The sequence below is a fragment of the Ruditapes philippinarum genome, unplaced genomic scaffold (assembly GCF_026571515.1).
Source record: "Ruditapes philippinarum isolate M1 unplaced genomic scaffold, ASM2657151v2 ctg2359_1_1_1_1, whole genome shotgun sequence".
Lineage (NCBI taxonomy): Eukaryota > Metazoa > Mollusca > Bivalvia > Venerida > Veneridae > Ruditapes > Ruditapes philippinarum.
This window is the reverse complement of record NW_026859459.1, coordinates 1-21,881: the sequence shown is the minus strand read 5'-3', so window position 1 is coordinate 21,881 and position 21,881 is coordinate 1. Positions and strand designations below refer to the sequence as shown.

Below are 21,881 nucleotides of genomic sequence, written 5' to 3'. Positions count from 1 at the left end.
TTGAACAATTAATTAAAACAGAAAGTGCTTTTACTAATGCTAGAAGAATATTTATTTGCAGAATGGCGAAGGCACCAGCTATTGGTATTGATCTGGGAACTACATACTCCTGTGTAGGAGTTTTCCAACACGGCAAGGTTGAAATCATTGCCAATGACCAGGGAAACAGAACAACACCCAGTTATGTCGCATTTACAGACACAGAAAGACTCATTGGAGATGCAGCAAAAAATCAAGTTGCCATGAATCCAACAAACACAATATTTGGTAAGTAAATTTAAATCAAATTACTAAAGAACTCTTGTTACTAAAGAACTCTTGTGTTGCCTACTAAACAGTTTAGTTTTGTGTGTTTTTGTTCATCTTGAATAATAAGTGTGCCATGATTTTTTGCATCTTTCTAAACAGTTACAACATGCTATAAAGTAGCCGCGACATAACAGAATACAAACTGAATGATCACCCCTGAATACAACTCATTAAGTTGGCTACCGTCTGGTACAACTTATAAAATTTTGACAGGATCAAATATAGAACAAATTTCTATAACAAGGAGCAGTCTTAATAAAACCTCGAGACTGGATATGATGCAATGAAACCGTTTAGATTCCTCAAGAAAATGACAGTTAAAAATAACTATGCCGTTGTTCATTAGATCCATCACAAGCATACTTATGAGAATTATTTTTTTCAGATGCAAAACGACTTATTGGAAGAAAGTTTGATGAGTCTGCTGTGCAGTCCGATATGAAACATTGGCCATTTAATGTTATAAATGATGCAACTAAACCAAAACTACAGGTCGAGTACAAAGGAGAAACTAAAACATTTTTCCCTGAAGAAATCTCTTCAATGGTCTTGAACAAGATGAAGGAAACTGCTGAAGCATTCCTTGGAAAGGTAGGCAAATGTTTTGTTTAAAACTGTGATTAAACATTTCTACTTTCTTGCCTGGTGTTGCTTGAAATTAAAACTGTCTTTGAATTGCCAGCATTGCTGTGAATTAGAGAAATTGATCAGACTTTATTATTTATTTGTAATGTAATGATGTAATGCTTTAACTTTTGTGTTTTTATGTTTCTTGTGAATAACTTTTCAGACTGTGACAAATGCTGTAATCACTGTGCCAGCTTACTTCAATGATTCTCAGAGACAGGCTACAAAGGATGCTGGTACCATTTCTGGTCTCAATATCTTGCGTATTATTAATGAACCAACAGCAGCAGCCATTGCTTATGGTCTTGACAAGAAGGTATGTTGAATTTTAATATCTCCTAACATATTGTGATGAATGAACCGAATTTTTGATGGGTTTTATTGTATTTTGCCATTTTGTGAATACCCTTTTTGCACTTGTGGAGAAGGAACCGTTAATACCATGGTTTATATTTTACCCTTTTTATTTTAGAGCCAAGGAAATGTAAGAAAAAAATTTAATTCCAATTATTGCACTCCCATTTTAAACTCCGTATAAATATCTGTAACATTCCCACACTGAGATGTTGTTTCGTAGTTAGTATTAATGTAAATATGATACATGTTGAAATTTGATTTAAGTAAATAGATTTATTAAACCCTTTCATTGTACAAGAACCTATCCTATGTAATTTTCTATCTCTGTAGAGGTTCATTAAAATATTCTGTTAATTAACAAACTGTTGAGATTTATTAAAATATTTCATGGAATTTTTAAGTAGTTTTAACAAATATTAGTCTGATCCATTGCATAAATCTAAAGACAAATGTTTTGTGAACAATTACAAATTGATAGTATTTTTTAATTTGAAATTTTCTTAGGAAAATTGAGACATTTACAATTGTTACTTTTCAGGTTGGAGGTGAAAGAAATGTCCTTATTTTTGATTTGGGTGGTGGTACATTTGATGTTTCCATCCTTACCATTGAAGATGGTATCTTTGAAGTAAAATCCACATCCGGTGATACTCACTTGGGTGGTGAAGATTTTGACAATAGAATGGTGAACCATTTCATTCAAGAATTTAAAAGAAAGCACAAGAAAGATATGAAAGACAATAAGCGTGCTGTTAGACGTCTCCGAACAGCCTGTGAGCGAGCAAAGAGAACACTGTCCTCTAGCACACAAGCCAGCATTGAAATTGATTCCTTGTTTGAGGGAATCGATTTCTACACTAGCATCACTAGAGCTCGCTTTGAGGAACTTAATGCCGACTTGTTCCGTGGTACCCTCGAGCCAGTTGAGAAATCTCTTAGAGATGCTAAGTTTGATAAGAGTGGTATTCACGAGATTGTATTGGTTGGTGGTTCAACAAGAATTCCAAAGATCCAGAAACTCCTCCAAGACTTCTTCAATGGCAAGGAGTTGAACAAAAGTATCAATCCAGATGAGGCTGTTGCTTATGGAGCAGGTGAGTTGAACTTTGATCATGTCATGTTTCATTTAAAAAATTTTCTGTACTAGGGTACTTTATGATTAATGGGGTTAATTTTTGGGAGGTTGGTGGTTATACACTTTATACCTAATTTGTCTGATGCAAAGTGACTAAACTGTGTTGTACTGTTTTAATCTGTTAATTGCATCAAGTGTTTATTTAATGAATTATTTAGTTTCCAAAATGTTTATGATCTGGTTTCTTTTTCAGCTGTACAAGCTGCCATTTTGCATGGTGACAAGTCTGAAGAAGTACAAGATCTGCTCCTGTTGGACGTAACACCCCTTTCCCTTGGTATCGAGACCGCTGGTGGTGTAATGACGTCACTCATCAAGAGAAATACTACCATTCCAACTAAACAAACTCAAACATTCACTACATACTCTGATAACCAACCAGGTGTACTTATTCAGGTGTATGAAGGTGAAAGGGCTATGACCAAAGATAATAACATCCTTGGAAAGGTTGGTATACATAGCATATTTTCTTTTATTTATTACTAGTTTTTTATCAGTTGTCTGTTCAAGATGTCTACACAAAGTTTAGTCTAAACATGATTGTAAATTTCTGATTTCTATGCAATCCAAATACTTTAATTTCATTGTGCCTAAAATGACAAATTTAAATTTGTTACAGTTCGAGTTGACCGGAATCCCACCTGCACCAAGAGGTGTGCCACAGATAGAGGTCACATTTGACATTGATGCCAACGGTATCCTCAATGTTACTGCCTGTGACAAGAGTACTGGAAAAGAAAACAAGATCACCATTACAAATGACAAAGGTAATTATATTACTGTTGCTATGGATTTCATGCAGAGGTTTATACTTAACGCACCCGAGATTGGTCAAGTTGAAGAAAATGGCATTTGAAATTGGACAGAAAATTTAGCAAAGTATCATACAAGACGACTGGTTAAGATTGTGATGATGTATTTTACCATTCGCAGTTGTTACTGAGGGTTAATGCAACCCAAAGAAGGCCTTTACCTTCCTTGGATGTCTGAATCTTAACATGAACAGTCGGCAGAAATACTTTTAAAAAAAACTTGTGTGATTTATATGAAAACTTCACATAGTACATTTATGGAATGCTATTTGTTACTGTTGAAACTGGGGAACATGCTATTAAAAGTCTAAAATTAGGAAATTTTTAGAGTAACTGGCAAAAACTACAAAGCATCATGTGATGCTTTTTATGTACAATTTTGTTTGTTGGTAATTCAATTGCAAGATTCTTTCTGAGAAGGAAATGTTTTTATTTTGAAATAATAAGGGAACTCCATGAATTCGAAATTTGCTTCTCAATTGGTCAGGGACGGTAGTAACTATATGGGGGGAAAGGGCCGATAACATTTTCTGTTGAAACTTTTAAGATGAAATATTAATGAGTAGGTTTAGGATAAATATTTAAATGGAGGTAAATGTTTATATTTGGTCAAGATGATGATGATGTATTTTACCATTCGCAGTTGTTACTGAGGGTTTATGAAACCCAAAGAAGGCCTTTACCTTCCTTGGATGTCTGAATCTTGACTACTAAACATTTTTGTTAAAGCAGCATGCCTCCAGATTCATGCTAATTTTCATGAAAATTCTGAAAATGTATTTAAAAGTAAAATAAATTGTGCAGTGAACAAAGAAAGTAACACAGTAGAATTATAGTGTAACGCAGTAGAATTAAAGTGATTGATACTGTAAAATCAGTCATTAATCGCACATTACATGTTAAGAATTAATTAAATATTGAGTCTTTTTATTTTTCTTAAGATCTTGAAACATTTTTCTAAAGATTGAATTTCTTGAAATATTTTGGCTCATCTAGAGGCATTGCAGCTTTAAAGAATGATTTTAAAGTGAAACTGATTGTTCCTTTAAACAGTATTAATCAAAAGTATTAAAATAAATAAACACGACTTAAGTAAGAAATTGGCCGCAGCTTTATTGCGCCTTTCCTTGAAAATGGGACAATTTAATTTTATGATTTTAAGATTAATTCAGGTGTTCCAGATGACATATAATGGTATTAGAATTTAGTGTGCAGTGAAACCAAACAACAACAAAAAAAAAAAAAAGAGTCCTTTATTTGGTGCATGCTAAAAAGCCTTTATTGTCAAGATTGTGATGATGTATTTTACCATTCGCAGTTGTTACTGAGGGTTTTTGCAACCCGAAGAAGGCCTTTACCTTCCTTGGATGTCTGAATCTTGACTTTTGTTCTGCATAAAAATTTGTTATATCTTGATACTCTGTAATTTATAATCAAATCTGGAAGTTGTGATGATTTTTCCCGATCATTCGCAGTTGACCCTGAGGACTTGACAGTCCTAAGATGGTTGTTACCTTCCTTGGATGTCTGAACTTCCAACTAGTGTTCTGCTAGTAAGTTTTGTAATTATTTGCCGAGATCAAATGTCAGTTTCTTCACATTTTTGCTTCTTTCTCTTCAGGACGTCTTAGCAAGGAAGAAATTGACAGAATGGTCAACGATGCTGAGAAATACAAGGCAGAAGATGATAAACAGAAGGAGAGAATCTCCGCCAAGAATGGTTTAGAGAGCTACTCGTTCAACATGAAATCAACTGTTGAAGATGAGAAGTTGAAGGATAAGATCAGCGAAGATAAAAGGAAGGTTTTTTTGGATAAATGTAATGGGTCTTTTCCGGGCTTGATGTAATAAAGCGGGCGAAAAGGGGAAGAGATAGAAAACAAAAGGATTGGAAAAAAATCTGCAACCCAAATCTTTCAAAAAGTTTTTACCTGCCGGGGGTGCCCCGGGTTTGGAGCCCCGGGGCGGTACCCAAAATTTTGGATGGGGTGCCGGGAGCTGCCCCGGGTTTGGGGTTCAAGCGGGGGCCCAACCCCATGGGGGAGGTCGATTAAATACCAACGGTCGCAAACTAAGCTAGTCACTACTATCAAAGATTTAGAACAAATAGACAATACAAATTCAATGTTGATTTTGTTTTCTTTACACTTGATACACAAATTATTTTGTGTTTAACTTTACTCGTTATTCATATTGAACTAAGTGACTTTAAACTACTACAACAACGCGATATGTGCTTTTCATTAGTTGATTAACATCCTTCTTCATTTTCATCATACTTTTGTATTCTATTTATTTTCAATCATCTTGTTAAAAACTTTTTGTTATAAACATCACGGCCAAGTGATCATGAATAAAACGAAAGAGCCTGAATATTTGTTTTCTTTTATCTGATGTAGTGTCGAAATATAAAGCCAAGAAAGATTCACATAGATTTATTTTCAGTTGTGAAATTGTTGTCATATAGACTAAAAAATCACATAAGACTAGAAATTATCAAACATTAATTTTGGGACTTCCTGTTTAATGGACAGTTAATCATCTGTAACATCTGGTGCAACTGAACTCGGATGTGTGAAAAATAATGAATTTAGAAATGGAATCATTTAAAAACTACCTTGCCTTCACTACACATGGGAAATATAAATAAAACTGCAAAGGTCTTAAACCTGAAACATTTTTCAGAAAAATGAAATAGAAAAGCATTATCGGACCAGATACACATAACGTATATGCTGTTGTCCACAGCGGGTTTGAACCAATGCCCTCTCTGAAGGAGGTTCTGCACTAGGTAATAGTTATAGTATATGAAACGAGTTAGTTACGGGGGTGTAACAGTGGTTGGAACGACATCTAGGTGTTTGTCAAAATAGTCTAGGCAGAGACGATATTTTTTTCCATTAACATCCCAAGATGTCGCCCCAGCCATTGTTATACCACCGTGACTTACGAGTTTCATATATTATAACTGTTCATTGCAATTTCATTTTTTTTGTAACAGAAATTGGTTAAAAAAATACATTGTGCATTTTCCACTCATGTGTCCCTTTCACTTTCGTTTCGAATGGCAACCCCAGATTTAATGAACCAATACCAGCTTATGCACTCTACAGGACCTCGCAGCTAATAAGTCATGGTTGTCCAAGAAAAAAAATAAGATATATCGAGAATTTGTGGGTATGTTATGCAGTGCAAAAGAACCGTAACTGCCTTTCCTAATTTTGGAGTTGTTGCCCTTTCATTGTTCGGGACATAACTAACTAGAAGCGATATCACCAAGAAACTGTATGTAGATATATCTCATTGGGTAAATGATGTAAAAGAATCGTAACTCTGCATTGTCCAATTTTGGAGTTACTGCCCTTATTTTATTTTTACACTGAATTTTGTCCGGGACATAACTCTGAAACAACAAGAGGTATCGACAAGAAACTTGTTGGTACTTTGCAAAAGAAACGTAACTGGACATAACACTGAAACTAAAGAGATATCAACAAGAAGTAGTTATTCTGTGTCCAAAGCCTGTTTGGTGAGCTTCACCCGGTCCAGTCAGCTCATTTTTTTTGGCGTGTTTTAAATGTTACCCTATGGCCCCTTTGACCCTATGCCCTCTTTGAACCTCCTTGAAAAACTCAGCCGATATATAGCAGCTATATATCAATTGAGTTTTTTCCTGAAAAAAAAAAACAACAAAAACAAAAAACTGTACTTCTATATATCGATACAGTTTTTAAATCCTAAATGGAAGTGTGCGTAAGGAAAAGCTCGAAGCCATGCGATAAGCATCTAAAACCTAGGGTTTATTATGAAGCCAGGCATTCGACATAATTTCAACTCTGTTGCATAAAATGACCTGTCTCTCGGCGGCCAGGGGAGAGAACTAGAACATAACGTTTTCTTATGTCTTTATAGATTTCTCGCCCCTGGGGAAGATTGCAATGACCGTATAGGTAGCACTCCACAGTTAATTTCAAGTTCCTGCCGTCAATGTCCTACAAGCAATACGTCTAATAATTCTGATACCAAACTACACAACCTGGAAAAAGAAAACACATTTTGTTGAGAACATATATGACATAAGATTGCAAATCTACAAAGAAATTATCCCATCTGCAATAGGCAGGCAGTCAAAAAATTTGCAATTCATTCCGTTGAAGCCCAAAATCTACAGTGGCCCGAGACCCAAAACAACACATTTCGACCCTCTGGCAAAAAATATCTGCAAATATACAGGCTAAAGGAACACCGTCACTGCTTTAGCAAATCCCTATACATGCAAAATATCACAAAGAAACTAGTCCTCAACCTTGTAGATTTTTTGCTACTGCTAAAAGTTTGTACCCCCCTGTAAAATGACTTCTTTTTACCGTGCATGCTGTATAAAAGCAATGTTTACAAAAAATGGCGGCCTTGACATTCATAATCAACAGCATGTGATTTCTGGCCATGTTTTCGAATTTGCCAGTGATCATATTAGATGTCACAAAAACAAATTTTATGCTGAAAATGCATTTTAAAGACAACCAGTCATTTAAATCCAGAATATTCACTATATCCAAGAAATCCTCCCTGGCCATTCGAAGCTGTGGCTTACATTACTGTGGTGTGCTACCTATGGTACTCATTTTCCAGGATGATAGATCGAAATAAAGCCATGTAACGTGACATAAGGCTATTTAGTACAGTCCATGAGGACCTTTTTTCCATTGATAAATGTTATATCAATGTAATAACATTGATATAACATTTATCCATGGACCTTTTTTTTGCACACAAAAGGTCCAAAGGGACTGTACCAATTATAATACTGCACGTTTGTAACTTCACTTCATCGGAAAATTGTGACGTTTATATTATTAGTTATAGATATTTTGACAGGTAATATGACCCTTTATTTTATGCTTTTCAGTGGATTACTGATTTATCCGTGAAAATTATATTTGATAATTTCACAGTGAAAATTATCAAAATATAATTTCATTTTTTTCAATGACGAAACTACTTTTTTAAGATTTTCCCCATGTGGTACCTCAATTTTATTTTTACTGACAATTCTGACAATATCAGGCTGTTAAAAAAATAGCAAAGCTGAAATAGATAAATAACTTAAATGTCAAAAGTAATAAAGAGAGAAAACTTACTTCTATTCCTTCAAATTCCAATCACAAAATTTCGTCTCTAAATTTTTTTGTTTCTTTTTTTTTACAGTCTGAAAAAATATATTCCTTCCCCATGCAAAACTGCTCTTGATGACATTTGGGCATATTAAAGTATCCTACGAGCAATAACTGCCGTATGCTTTATGAAAAATTGAAAAGCATTGACCAGCTATCACTCGTAAAATAAGCAAATTAACCCAGCGTTCCTTAGCAAGCTTCCAAGTTTTCCATTTTCCTAGCTCCTTTTCTGAATGTTTTCACTTCTGTCAACACTTCTTTTTTGTCTGTTACAATCCTCAAATAAGTTTTCTTTCTTTTAAAAAGGTGTATGACTAACAAATCCAAATTATATCCTTCTGTATCTTACACAATTATTTTCCTCCCATGAAATACACGACTTTAAAAAATGGCTGCCGTTTACATTTTACAAAGCCAGGTCTAATATAAATTCGCAGTAAGTAACAGAAATATGGATGGATGGTTGGACTTTTTCTCCTACAAGAATTGTTTGTTTTTATTATTAAAACAAGCGATCATTCATATTTTTTTAATAAAATGAATAAATATCACATTCATTTAACCTTCATTGGCGGACTTATTTTTCAGCTCAAGACTTCTTGTTTTTAATGAGAAATTCCCTCTAAATGGGGCTCTCAATGGGGGAAACAGATTTTAATATTAACTTTAAAATTATGGAAATTTCGTTTTAACTTGTTTTAAAGCATAAAATAAAAAGAAAATTTGTCTGTTTGTTGTGTAAGATGTAATTTTATTTCATCTCGTGAACTTTAAAAACAGTATTCTCACTCGTGGCTACGCCACTCGTGAGAATACTGTTTTTAAAGCCCACTCGATGAAATAAAATTTCATCTTACACACAAACAAACAAATATCCTCTATATATAAACGGTTGTTTCGAAATATAACCCGAGCCGATAGGTCATATAACCTGTACAGCATTTTTTTTTAAAGAAAAAAGTAAGTTTTCTTTATAAATCAACAGCAGCCTTGTATATAAACGTCATGATTATCCAATGAAAAGCGACGTTACAAACCTGCAGTTTTGTATACATGGCTGCTGTCAATATATGAAGAAATCTCATTTTTTTCACAAAAAATGGAAGTTTTCAGTTTTATAAATTCGTTATAAATTTTCCTGACAGTTTATAAACTTCTTATTTAAAGGTATTTGTGAACCAAATGATTTGATCTTATTTTGCTTTAAGGTACTAAAGCCACAATGATTTTCATACGACCGTTTGGAGGATATCTCCTACATGCTTTGAAATGAAACTTCATAGATATGTTCAACACTTTGAGAAGCTGTGTCGCGCATATGAACTCGGTCGAAGGTCAAGGTCACACTTAGAGGTCATTGAAAAACGCTCGTCCGGAGCAAAACTTTACATTTATAGAGGGATTTAAATATAACTTGGCACGAATGTTCACAATTGTGAGGTGGAGTGTCGCATGCAGAATTTAGGTCCCTGCCGCTGGGGTCAAGGTCACACATAGGGGTCAAGTTCAGATAAAAATATGGACCATTTAGTTGTCGGTTATTGAGGGATTGAAACACGAATGGTCATTATCATGACCATGTAATTTAGGTTAATATATGCAAGGCCATGGTCACTTAAAATGGTAAAATATAGAAATTTTGTCCAGAGCATATCTCCTATATCCATGTCTATAATGCCCACATCTCTGACAAAAGCTTTTGTGACGGGCGTATTTTGCGACAATGCTGCCCTTGTTTATCTTCGGTTCTTGTCACATATTAAATTGCGGCGCTCCCTGAACTTACTTTTTTAAAGATATATGTATAGTGCATACAATACTTGCCCCGTTCCAGAGGCGTGATTCTGTTACATTGCCGGTGTAGAGCACCGATATAGAGGACTCGGAGGATATTGGGGGAGCGGTGCATCAAGCTCGCGACACCTAAATTACACATTTTTACAGTATTGTTAATGGGTGGTATTGTTAATGGGTGGAGTGACCCCTGGATTAAACTTTTAACGGTATTGTTAGTGGCAGAACGGTGGATCGAGCTCACGACCCCTGGATTACTGAGAGGGCACTATAATAGCTTTCTTTTGTATCGGACCGCAGACGATTCAGAATGCAAATTCACTGGTGCGTTTTTACTTGTTACTTATAGCAGTGGAAATTCTTTCTGATTCTTGCCATTTTGTATCGTTAAGTGTGTTAAAGCATATGAAATACTACACCGCACCTCGGACGTACATTACACAGACACTTGGGGTGTGGAGCTCAAAACGCCTTAAAAATCCAAATAAAATGCATATTTGTCAATCCCAGCACATGTACTGATCAAATATATCAAAAAACTTAATGTAAGCCGTTTTGAAAAAAATTCATATTTCAACGTCTATAATAATAAATTGTACACGTGTATTATTAGAAAGTATTTTGGAGAAAAAATACGTATAAGTGATACGGGTAGGTCTTACTATAGACTATAGTATATTTTCGCTACAGGAAAGCTCCATGACTTAATGCGAATTTAATATAACTGATACTGCTGTATCATAATTATTTCTTTTTTTAAAGTTATATAGCATTTCCGATAAAAGGAAAAATATGAATAAATTAACGCATTTGCCATTTCTGCTTTATATTGATATGATATGGAAATCATATTTTGATATAAATAGGATTCGATAACTTAGTGATAAATCATACTTGTGACGTATTATCATGTAGCGTTATCAGTTGATATTAAAGTGTGTAAATAAATGAACGAGTTAGATGTATTTGAATTGTTAAAGTGAACATTACGAAACTATAACAAATATTGAAACTATGGTTAAAAACGGATTTTTCCTTGTGTTTGTGATAATAAACAGTGCAATATATGTTTGTAGTGGAAATTTGACAAATTATGATTCTGAAAATGAGAAAGAAAATAAAGTGTTTGGAAACGCCCTTAATGGTGGATATATAAAAGACGATGCCCATATTGGAAATGACCATCAGAGAGGTTTAATAATCGGTATAATTTTCATTTTCTGATACATAAAAATATGTGTATATATCGATCGCAAAGTTGTTCAATACAAGATTTTTCGTCATTATTATGATTATAATCTATTAACATTATAATTAAATTTGACATTTTTTTCTTTTTCTTTTTTTTTCTTTTCCTATTTTTTTACATATGGAATTACTTACCATTTTAAGTAAAAAAAAATGCGAAACGCCGATTATTAATTGATACAACGGACTGAAAAAAAAATCACATTGTTATCATACCGACTCTTGTTTAATTCTCCAAAGGCCACTGCTGAAAACTAATCTGTATATGTATGTTTTATGCTAAAATTGTAACTTTTGTTATGTCTTTAGCTATGTTTTGATTAAAGCTGTACCAAATCCATTTTCTTCTGTAAATATTTTTATAGACTATAAAATGGTAAAAAACTAGAGGAATACCAGTTATCAATACATGTATCCACGGATTTATATTCCGTGATGTATCCTTTTATTCACATGTATGTATACTACATGTTTTGTGCAATGATTCACTAACTTTATTTTTGTGTTAAAGCACGGATTTATAGTGTAATATAAATCCGTGGTTAAAGGCACATTATGCTCCAGAAATGCTTTTTTTACTCACAAAAACATTTTTATTTTGGTGTCCTGTTATTGTGTCGAAAAAGTTACTCGATCGTTGGCCAAATAAACGTGAACCATCCTTTGCTATTGGCAATTAGTACAGTTACAATTATTTATTATTTTGTATGGTAGTCAAAATACTACTTTGTTTACATTTTGCTACTTTTATGACAAATAGCATCACATTCAGCACTATAACTTTCTTCAGGTGAAAAAGCATCTAACGTGCCACAAAGCCATTTTGCAACGTTATAAAACTAATGATTGTATTTTATATAAAGAAGGGAAAAAACATTTTTTTTCAATTTCTGTTATTTCTGTTTATGTGCCTCGCTAATTTTCATCCGAAGATTAAAATTAATTTGTGTTATTTAAGTACAAATTGCAAGAATGCTTAATTTTTGTGTAAAATCATTTTAAACAGCGTCTTTACTGTTTAACACAAATATATACTTACCTTTAAAGATGAGAAAAACAACTATGCTAGGAAATTCGTTCGGAAGCGTTCGGCAAATGGAACGGATATTTACGGACATCTGGCGGGTATTTCGGGAGGTTCCGTGATACATGTGGACAAGGACAATATTTCAAAAGCCGTTGATGTACTGAGCACAGTGACTTTGGTGAGCATACTTTTATTCATTTGAAAATTATATGTTTTTTTAACATCATCATCTTCATCATCATCACCATCATCATCATCATCATCATCATCATCAACAACAACAACAGAAAAAAACTTATTGCATTGTAACCATGTATATGCAGCATTATACATAGCAATGGTTTATATTTTTATTTGGGAATAATGTGTTTTGTGAAAGAGTGCCTTTATAATTTCTCGGCTAAAGTATATTCAGAATAGTTAACAAATTTTCAAAATACATAAATGAATAAATAAATCAAAAAATAAGAAAAATAAAGTAAAAAAAGAATAAAGTAAAAAAGATAAAATAATTATTATGCCATTTGACAAATTTCCTTTGCCTTTGCACAGATATTTTATACTTCCAGAAAAAGTATAAGTACACGCAATTTGACACAAGGCACACATGTACTTTGCCTTTTGACTTATTTTGAAATTTCATACAAATTCATGTTTCAGACAAACCCTGTGATTGTGAAACGGAGGCAACTGAAAATTAATGGCGTGGGACAGATTCCATTTTATGTAGACAATTCACTGACTAAAATTGCATTAGAAATAAAGACATCATGTTGTAAACCAGACAAAGTGATAGTCACAGATCCGACAGGTAAAACTTTTTGTCGAAATTAAAAACGTATACATACAATGTTTCCTTGAACTTTTCTTCCATGGATTAGCAATGATATGAACACCGCAGCTAGAATGTATTTATTTGTTAACAGTTTTGAACCGTACAGTAGAATTTCAGTGGGATTGGGGACTTGCATTCTTTTAACCTGCTACTTTTCTTACATAGAGTTGTCAAACTTCAAAGATAATAATTTCTTTTTCTTTAACAGGATCATAGTTGTATTTTGTTTTATTTCTGTTTTATTTATGTACCAGGATATCATAACTATCTTTTCTTTCTTTAACAGGATCATAATTATACTTGCTCAATTTTTCATTAAAGGAACTCTAATGAGGTCCAAAAGCTGAAAAGGATTTGCAATTTTTATTATTATTTATTTATTTATTTATTTTAGTTACGAGTTATTGTTCTGGTAAAACAGAATAAGTTAATGATTCTGGAACTTTGCACCAAGTTATTGGTCTAGACCTATATCAAATGGAAAATTAAATTCGAAATATTATTTCCTGTCCTGCCATGTCAATAAACTTTCAAATCCTTTTTTCAATTAGTTCTTCTAATGTATACACCAGTACTGAGCGAAAATCAACATTTTTGTAAGAAATCAAGATATAAATTTATAGTTATTTAATATATTACACATACAGGCAGCAATTTAACAACAACAAGTGTAAATGTGACAGTGAAGGTAGATACGACAACAATGACGTATGTGATGATATCACGAAAATTTGTTCCAGGTAAATTATATTTCTTATGCAATCTACCTCAAAAGCGAGTTTTTTTTTTCATTTTTAAACAAAATAGCACGCAACCAAGATAGTTTTTTCGTCCATTGTTTTCACGGCATGATAAATATTAACCAGTTTTGGTTCGTTTTGTTTTCCCCATACCAGTACTCAATTGGCAAACAGATACACATAATACTATTAATTAATATGCTTGGTTGTTTCAGTAAAAAAGCCCCAAGATAGTGCTCCGCCGTACACTTTTTCAGTCATAAATTGTCATTCTTCATTAACATAATGATGATAATATCTTTATTTCCTCTCTTTACAATATCACAATTCTAATGAAACAAGCAAAATATTAACAATGTAAATAATCACAGAATATCATTCTATATAGTTACAGTATAAAAATATACATATTTAGATATAAACACATATTAATATAATGATGTTTTTTTACACACTTTTAAATATCAAATTTGTATACAGTCAAGATAAATATCATTATGTAATCGATCAATAAAATAGTATATATGCTTGATAGGTTCCCCGTTTAAAACGGGATTCAAACCCGCATCTGTGAAATGCAAGTGGAGTCACCAACCTTTACTACTCTACCATGAAGGTTCCTTTTTACTTTTTTAAAAAGTACATTAATTATTCTTTAACTATTCTCTTATTTTACAATGTTTTGATCAGAAACTAATTGTTTATATATTTTCTTATTTAAGGAAGTTGGATCTTGTCAATATATGACACGCACAATCAGAACTATGACGTCACCATACACGGAAGCAGTTTGATTGATTTTGATCTTTCGATGTGTGACAGCTTAGGTAATACGGTGCCAGGACAGCCGATTCCAGGTAAAAAGATATGTGTCTGACACTGTACTCAAACCTTTAAATTTCACTGTAGCTATTTATGAAGTGAAAGGTAGGACAAAACTACGGAATGCCGTTAGGGCCATTGCCTATGAATGTGTTGATCTGAAACGCGATAGTCGATAGTACGATGGTGAAAACGCGAAATCACGAAACTACGATGGTGAAAACGCGAAAGCACGATGATGAAAACGCGAAAGTACGATGATGAAAACGCGACAGTACGATACTACGATGATGAAAACGCGATGAACTATCGTGTTTTCACCATCGTACTGTCGCGTTTTCACCATCGTAGTTTCGTGATTTCGCGTTTTCATCATCGTACTGTCGTGTTTTCATCATCGTACTATCGCGTTTTCACCATCGTACTATCGCGTTTTCACCATCGTACTATCGCGTTTTCATCATCGTACTGTCGTGTTTTCATCATCGTAGTATCGCGTTTTCACCATCGTACTGTCGTGTTTTCATCATCGTACTATCGCGTTTTCATCATCGTACTATCGCGTTTTCACCATCGTAGTTTCGTGATTTCGTGTTTTCACCATCGCACTATCGACTATCGCGTTTCAGATTAACACATTCATAGACGATGGCCCTAACGGCATTCCGGAATGCCGTTAGGGCCATCGCCTATGAATGGTTTGATCTGAAACGCGATACTCGACAGTGCGATGATGAAAACGCGAAATCACGAGACTACGATGGTGAAAACGCGACAGTGCGATGGTGAAAACACGATAGTTTATCGCGTTTTCATCATCGTAGTATCGTACTGTCGCGTTTTCATCATCGTACTATCGCGTTTTCATCATCGTGCTTTCGCGTTTTCACCATCGTAGTTTCGTGATTTCGCGTTTTCACCATCGTACTATCGACTATCGCGTTTTAGATCAACACATTCATAGGCGATGGCCCTAACGGCATTCCGTACAAAACATATAAAAAGTGAATACTTTTCAGGGTATATCAATATTCCACCTTTAAGTTTTTTTTTCTTCTTCAAAATTACATATATATCTATCATATAAACGGACACGTATATACATGTATATATTAAAAGGAAAGCATATAATACATGGAATGTTTGCTGTCAACATTTTAGCCGCGTCACGACAAAACCAACGTAATGCGTTTGCGACCAGCATGGATCCAGACCAGCCTGCGCATCCGCGCAGTCTGATCAGGATCCATGCTGTTCGCTATCAGTTTCTCTACTTGTAATAGGGTTTGTAAGCGAACAGCATGGATCCCGATCAGACTGCGCGGATGCGCAGGCTGGTCTGGATCCATGCTGGTCGCAAACGCATTACGTTGGTTTTGTCGTGACGCGGCTCATTTTGTGTTTGAATTCGTGGGGGACATCATGCCTTCGCGTAAAATCTTATACAGTGTATAAATTTAAAATAATAGAACGGTAATATGAAGTCTGAAAGTGTTAACAATTTCTCTTTTTTAATTTATTAACTTTATAAAATACATTAAAAAAGAAAAAGAGTAAAACACCACCAACAACAACAAACGACACAAAATGTATGAAAGTATATAAAAAATCTGATTAATGCAATATTAGCTTAACACGAAGCCGTAAAAATCGTATTTTCAAATCTGTGATAAATTGATAAACAAGGCTCTTCTCATTCCTAGATACTAGCTGGAAACCAGGATATAAAATATTATGACACATGGGGGAAAATAGCCTCATATTTTTAAAACAGGGCCACTGGTATGAGTCAGACCAGCGTGTTCATCTATGCAATTTGGCTATACCACACTGTCGGCTTCTAAAGTTTAAACTACATTCGTACCACTGTTTCAGGACAAATCCATTGTATACACCCCCGCTTAAAAAACAAAACAAAACAAAAACAAAACAAAACAAAGCAAAAAAGAAAAGAAAAGAAAAATAAACAGCAACAAAGCAAAGTGTGCCCTACATGAGGTCAAGATAACAATCTGTCTTTTAAAGTAAACACGGCATTTGAAAATACTTATGGTATATAATTATGGAATATTAATGGTAACAAATCGGTAAAATATGATCCATTTTTGTTCCGTAGATGGTTGTTTAGATAACAAGCATTTTTCTACAAAAATATGAACACTCTAAAGGGGTTGTAATATTTGAAGTATGGCTTAAAAAGAATGCCATAGTTCGTTGAACCTTTATGACACAAGTGTATTTGGTAGTTGTATAAAGATTTAAAGTAATCTTCAACAATGTTTGAAATACTATCTGTCGTTAAAAGTAACTACAACCAGATGTCAAATTCGGAAAAAATAATGATGTATATGATAATAATATAAGAAAACTTGTCTTTGAGAACAATCATGTATGTTATTAAAAATAAGCCCAAAGTATGCATGTACATTGTCAAGTAAACCGGAAGAGTGCATGCGCTTTGACAAGTAAGTCGGATGTATGCATTCACGTTGGCAAGTTACCCGGAAATATGCAAAGTTCTTGCCAAGATAGCTGGACCTTCGCAAATAAGCTGGAAGTATGCAAATTACTTCATCGTTATAATTGGATAAGGAAAAAATATTAGCAAATGTAACATTGTATAATATATGGTGTTTAAAGTCATATTCATACTGCGATTAGTAGCTCCAATCTAATAAATGTTCTGAGACAAACATTTCAGCCGTAATACTAGTGCCAGTATAATTAAGGTGCTTGCTAACAAATTTAATGTCATCATAAAAACAGTGTCGTGTTTGCTGTCCAGACCAATGTGCGTATAGCGACTGTTCAAAGCCAATTAAAATTGTTTCATTCTCACTTCAACCATTGTCTTTACAAATAAGTTCAAGTTGCCAGATTGTCTTGATCTTTAACGATTTTCTAAAATAGGCAATCAATATAAATACATGTATATTGATTTTTTTTACTAATATACATTCTGTACATGTGTCATGTAACCTAGAAGAATATCTATGTAGCATTTCTGACTGACATGTCAAAGTATTTCTAATTAGGATTTATCACAAATTTCCTTAAACTTTCATTTTGTTGTATAAAGGTAGCAATTCAACATATGTGAAAGTCTCTCCTATCGGACTGGACTTGGTTTCCAACTGGACAAGCTTGCAGATGTTTGCCGTCAATGGAACGCTAATACAGACGACACCTGTTGGGAGGTTACGGGGGTCAAGGACAAGTAAAGCGTTTCTCATTCCAGTGGTATGGCCAAAAAAGGTGATGAAATTTGTGATATCAAAATAAAAAAAAAAACCTAAGATTGATATTTTATACATGTTCTGCTGATAAGAAAGAAGGAAACAAAGAAAGAGAATAAGAAAAGCAAGAAAGAAAGAAAGATGAAAAGAAAGAAAGAAAGAAAGAAAGAATAGAATGCAATTAAAGAAAGAAAGAAAGAATATAATGCAATTGAAGAAAGAATGACTATAAGAAAGAGAATAAAAGACATTAATTTGATGTATATTATAGATAATTGTTACTAGCATTGTATGATATTTGTTTTCGGTGAAAATACTAACTATTAAAAACCCGAAACAACAACAACAACACTTATTTCTTCCCCAAAGTGATAACCCTTTCTAATATTGAGAACTTCTTCTGTCCAAGATTTTTCAATGGAACATATTTTTCTAGAGAAAGTGACATATTTATTAGATAAACATTTATACTGTGCTCCTCTTAGTTCACGGTACTTAACGCTTTGAAACCAGAAAGAAAAAAACAAATGAAATTTATGGTACAAAAATTGTCATAAGCTATAACATATAGGTGTTTTCTGCTTTATGGCACAAGGAAACAACAATTTATTCTGTCAAAGTCATTTTTAATGAACCAAACTTAGACCCTATGTCGGCCAGTATGTCATCATTTAAATCGCGGTAATGGTGTTACATTTCAGTTTTTTCATGTTTCATTTACAATTTCTACATGTTATTTTGCTTATTTTAAAAAATAAAATCACCATCCTTACTTTGTAACTCAAAATTTATTTCTTCTACAATCAAGAACATTTAGAAAATGATAATTGTTTCCGACATACGCACAAATTTAATGGACTATTTTTGCTTTTTACAGAAATTTGTAAAGTGATGTTCTGTTTTACGTAAAAAATCTAGAGATTTAAAATATTTTGCACGAAAACTTAGTTGCATAGGTGTATGAATAAAATAGGTCAATTCTGACCAATTTTAACACTGATCACATGAAAATATGCCATTACCGTGAAATAAGTGATGACGCGGAATAAGTGATGTTGGGTATACATCATTGTTATGTTGAATATGTATATATATGAATATTATGTTATCAATATAGGATGTATATGTTGGCGTTATTGGGAAAGACAAAGATGGGAACATATTTACGAGAGAACAGGATACTTTAGTCCAGCCAATCGGCATCCGGATTATTTTGAACAATTCTGAATCAGGTATGATTATGTGAAAAGAAATTATTAGCAGGCAAAATAATATTTAATCGTGTATATAAGTTAAACTAAAACAGTTGCACACTTATACTTTCCGATTTACCCTTCACTCTGCTAGAGCAGAAAGTGAGTTGCCACTGCCGCTGCCACTACTATAGAGATCTCACAATTACCACTAGTACAGAGATCACGCCTTTGACACTAGTATAGAGATCACGCTATTGTCATTAGTATAGAGATCCCGCTATTGTCATTAGTATAGAGATCCCGCTATTGTCATTAGTACAGAGATCCCGCTATTGTCATTAGTACAGAGATCACGCCTCTGCCACTAGTAAAGAGATATCACCTTTGGCACTAGTATAGAGATCCCGCTATTGTCATTAGTATAGAGATCCCACCTCTGCCACTTGTATAGAGATATCACCTTTGACACTAGTATAGAGATCCCGCTATTGTCATTAGTAAAGAAATCCCGCCTTTGCCACTAGTAAAGAAATCTCACCTTAGTCACTAGTATAGAGATCTCGCCATTGTCACAAGTAAAGAGATCCCCCTTTGCCACTGGTAAAGAGATCCCGGTTTTGTCTCTGATATAGAGATTCCGCCTTTGCCACTTGAAAAGAGATCCCCCCTTTGCCACTAGTATAGAGATACCGCCTTTCCCACAAGTATAGAGATCCTGTCTTTATTACTAATATAGAGATCCCGCCTTTGCCACTTATATAGAGATCCCGCATTTGCCACTAGTAAAGAGATACCTCATCTTGTTATCCCGGTAACTTACAATAGAAAGTTCCATAAATGGAACTACCAAATTCATCAGGTTAAGAATTAATGTTTTTTGCCTGTTGAATATTTTGTGAGACTGGAGCCCACATATGTCCTCTTTCAACTTATTACACGCACACGGTGCAATTCATTGCCGTTTATGCAAACACTTCTGTACAGTTTGACGAGGGGACGTCACTTTTGCCTAATTTTGGTTAAAACGTGTACAAATGTGTGCAAAACGTTCCTATAATACAACGGCATCACATTGTATAAATGAAATTTTCACAAATTAACCCTAATTTAAAAATTTGGAAAATTGTTATTGCCTGTTTATAAAATAAATGACAAAAAATGTTTTCAATACAGACGGCGGTTCATTCGATTGCAACGCAGTGCGGTGGGTCCGATACCATTTATGTATATTGTGAGGGTTTAGCTTAACGTAACACACTTTTCAATTGAGTACAACCCTTTTCTTACTTTGACATCTGAGAAACGTGTTTATTTGATGTTTAAAACAATATTATTACATATACGCTCGTACAAATAGATGTCAGATTTCCGCTTTCATTTTCCTTTCATTGAAAATTCCTTTGGCCGTTATTATCATAGAAAAAGTCACGTTCAACATTTTATTACGGATTATTACTAAGTATCAAGTAATTTTTGTGTGTGAATGCACTATTCCAGTTGAAATGCGCCGTAAAGTAAGAATATATATATAGTGCCCTTTATCATTAACATAAAACAGAATTCTGTTATATACTTACCAACAACAGCAAACGGCCATATTTTATCCACCGCTTCTGCGACGAATACACCACCGACGCTGCGATGGACCCTTCGCTTCAACGAGTGGAATATTGCTAGTATTATGTACTTGATACGGTTCATAATTGGTGGACATAATTCTAATTTACTTTAAAACACTATGATTGTGAACTACTAGTATAACATTTTTATTTAAGAAATTAAAGTTATTTTGGCAATGTATTGTATATTTGGTAATTGCTATATTTTCAGAATCTATTCATTCTTGTTATAGCCCTTTGTTTATACCGTTTACCATCAAAAACACGGGAGCTACTGGTGATTTTCAACTACAAGCAGAGACAGACAACTTGGTAAGTAATGTGATATCTAATGTTTGTTTTTGTTCACTGCTTGAAACTTTCACGGCAGCAATGGATTTGCGCTCGTTTTAAAGTCAAGTGATTCCTTCAAAAATCATCACAATATGAGTGTTTCATGATTAATTATCAGAATGCTGGCGCCAAATTTGGTGGTTTGTTACAGTTAAAGAGGCAGACAATCCTGTACAGGTTGAATGCACATCAATGGAATCTGGTCAGGTTGTTTATCGCCTAGTTTTAACAGTACTGTTATATTCTTAATCAGAAAAAAAAATCGTTTTTGTAAATGCTGGAATCGTTGTTATTTACTGTTGTTTTAAAAAGTTGTCTTCTACTTGTATTCACACACAATTAGGGATGTATCTCACACAAGCATGAACTTAATCAAACTATATACATAATATATTACCTAACGATTAAACAAGGCTCTTATAGTTTACGCCCAAGTAGATTTACACGGCAATTTATTTACGCGTGATTGGCTAAACACCGGTAAGCCATGACGTCAATTTGGCACCAGCGTAGTTTTAAAAAAAGTGATCTTCTAACATTTTACTTCCCTCGCTTTGCCTTTTGATTATCTATCATAACATAACGTTGTTAGAATCGAAATATTAAAAATTTAT

General features: G+C 33.8%; 2 protein-coding genes across 3 annotated transcripts; both read left to right on the top strand.

The window, feature by feature from the left end:
- The first annotated feature begins 34 nt into the window (after positions 1 to 34).
- LOC132756567 (heat shock cognate 71 kDa protein-like) lies at positions 35 to 5,294 on the top strand. The gene is given in 8 exon segments (XM_060747667.1): positions 35 to 267; positions 695 to 900; positions 1,100 to 1,252; positions 1,832 to 2,387; positions 2,622 to 2,875; positions 3,048 to 3,195; positions 4,862 to 5,074; positions 5,077 to 5,294. Coding segments are annotated over 8 exon segments (1,953 nt in total). The 5' UTR covers positions 35 to 62.
- Positions 5,295 to 11,114: 5,820 nt separating this feature from the next.
- LOC132756566 (uncharacterized) lies at positions 11,115 to 21,244 on the top strand (the record flags this gene model as incomplete). Of its 2 annotated transcripts, none has more annotated exon segments than XM_060747665.1 (8): positions 11,115 to 11,415; positions 12,507 to 12,664; positions 13,147 to 13,297; positions 13,969 to 14,061; positions 14,784 to 14,918; positions 17,963 to 18,138; positions 19,237 to 19,351; positions 21,146 to 21,244. In XM_060747665.1, coding segments are annotated over 8 exon segments (1,117 nt in total), but the record flags the coding sequence as incomplete, so codon positions are not given.
- Between the last annotated feature and the right edge of the window lie 637 nt (positions 21,245 to 21,881).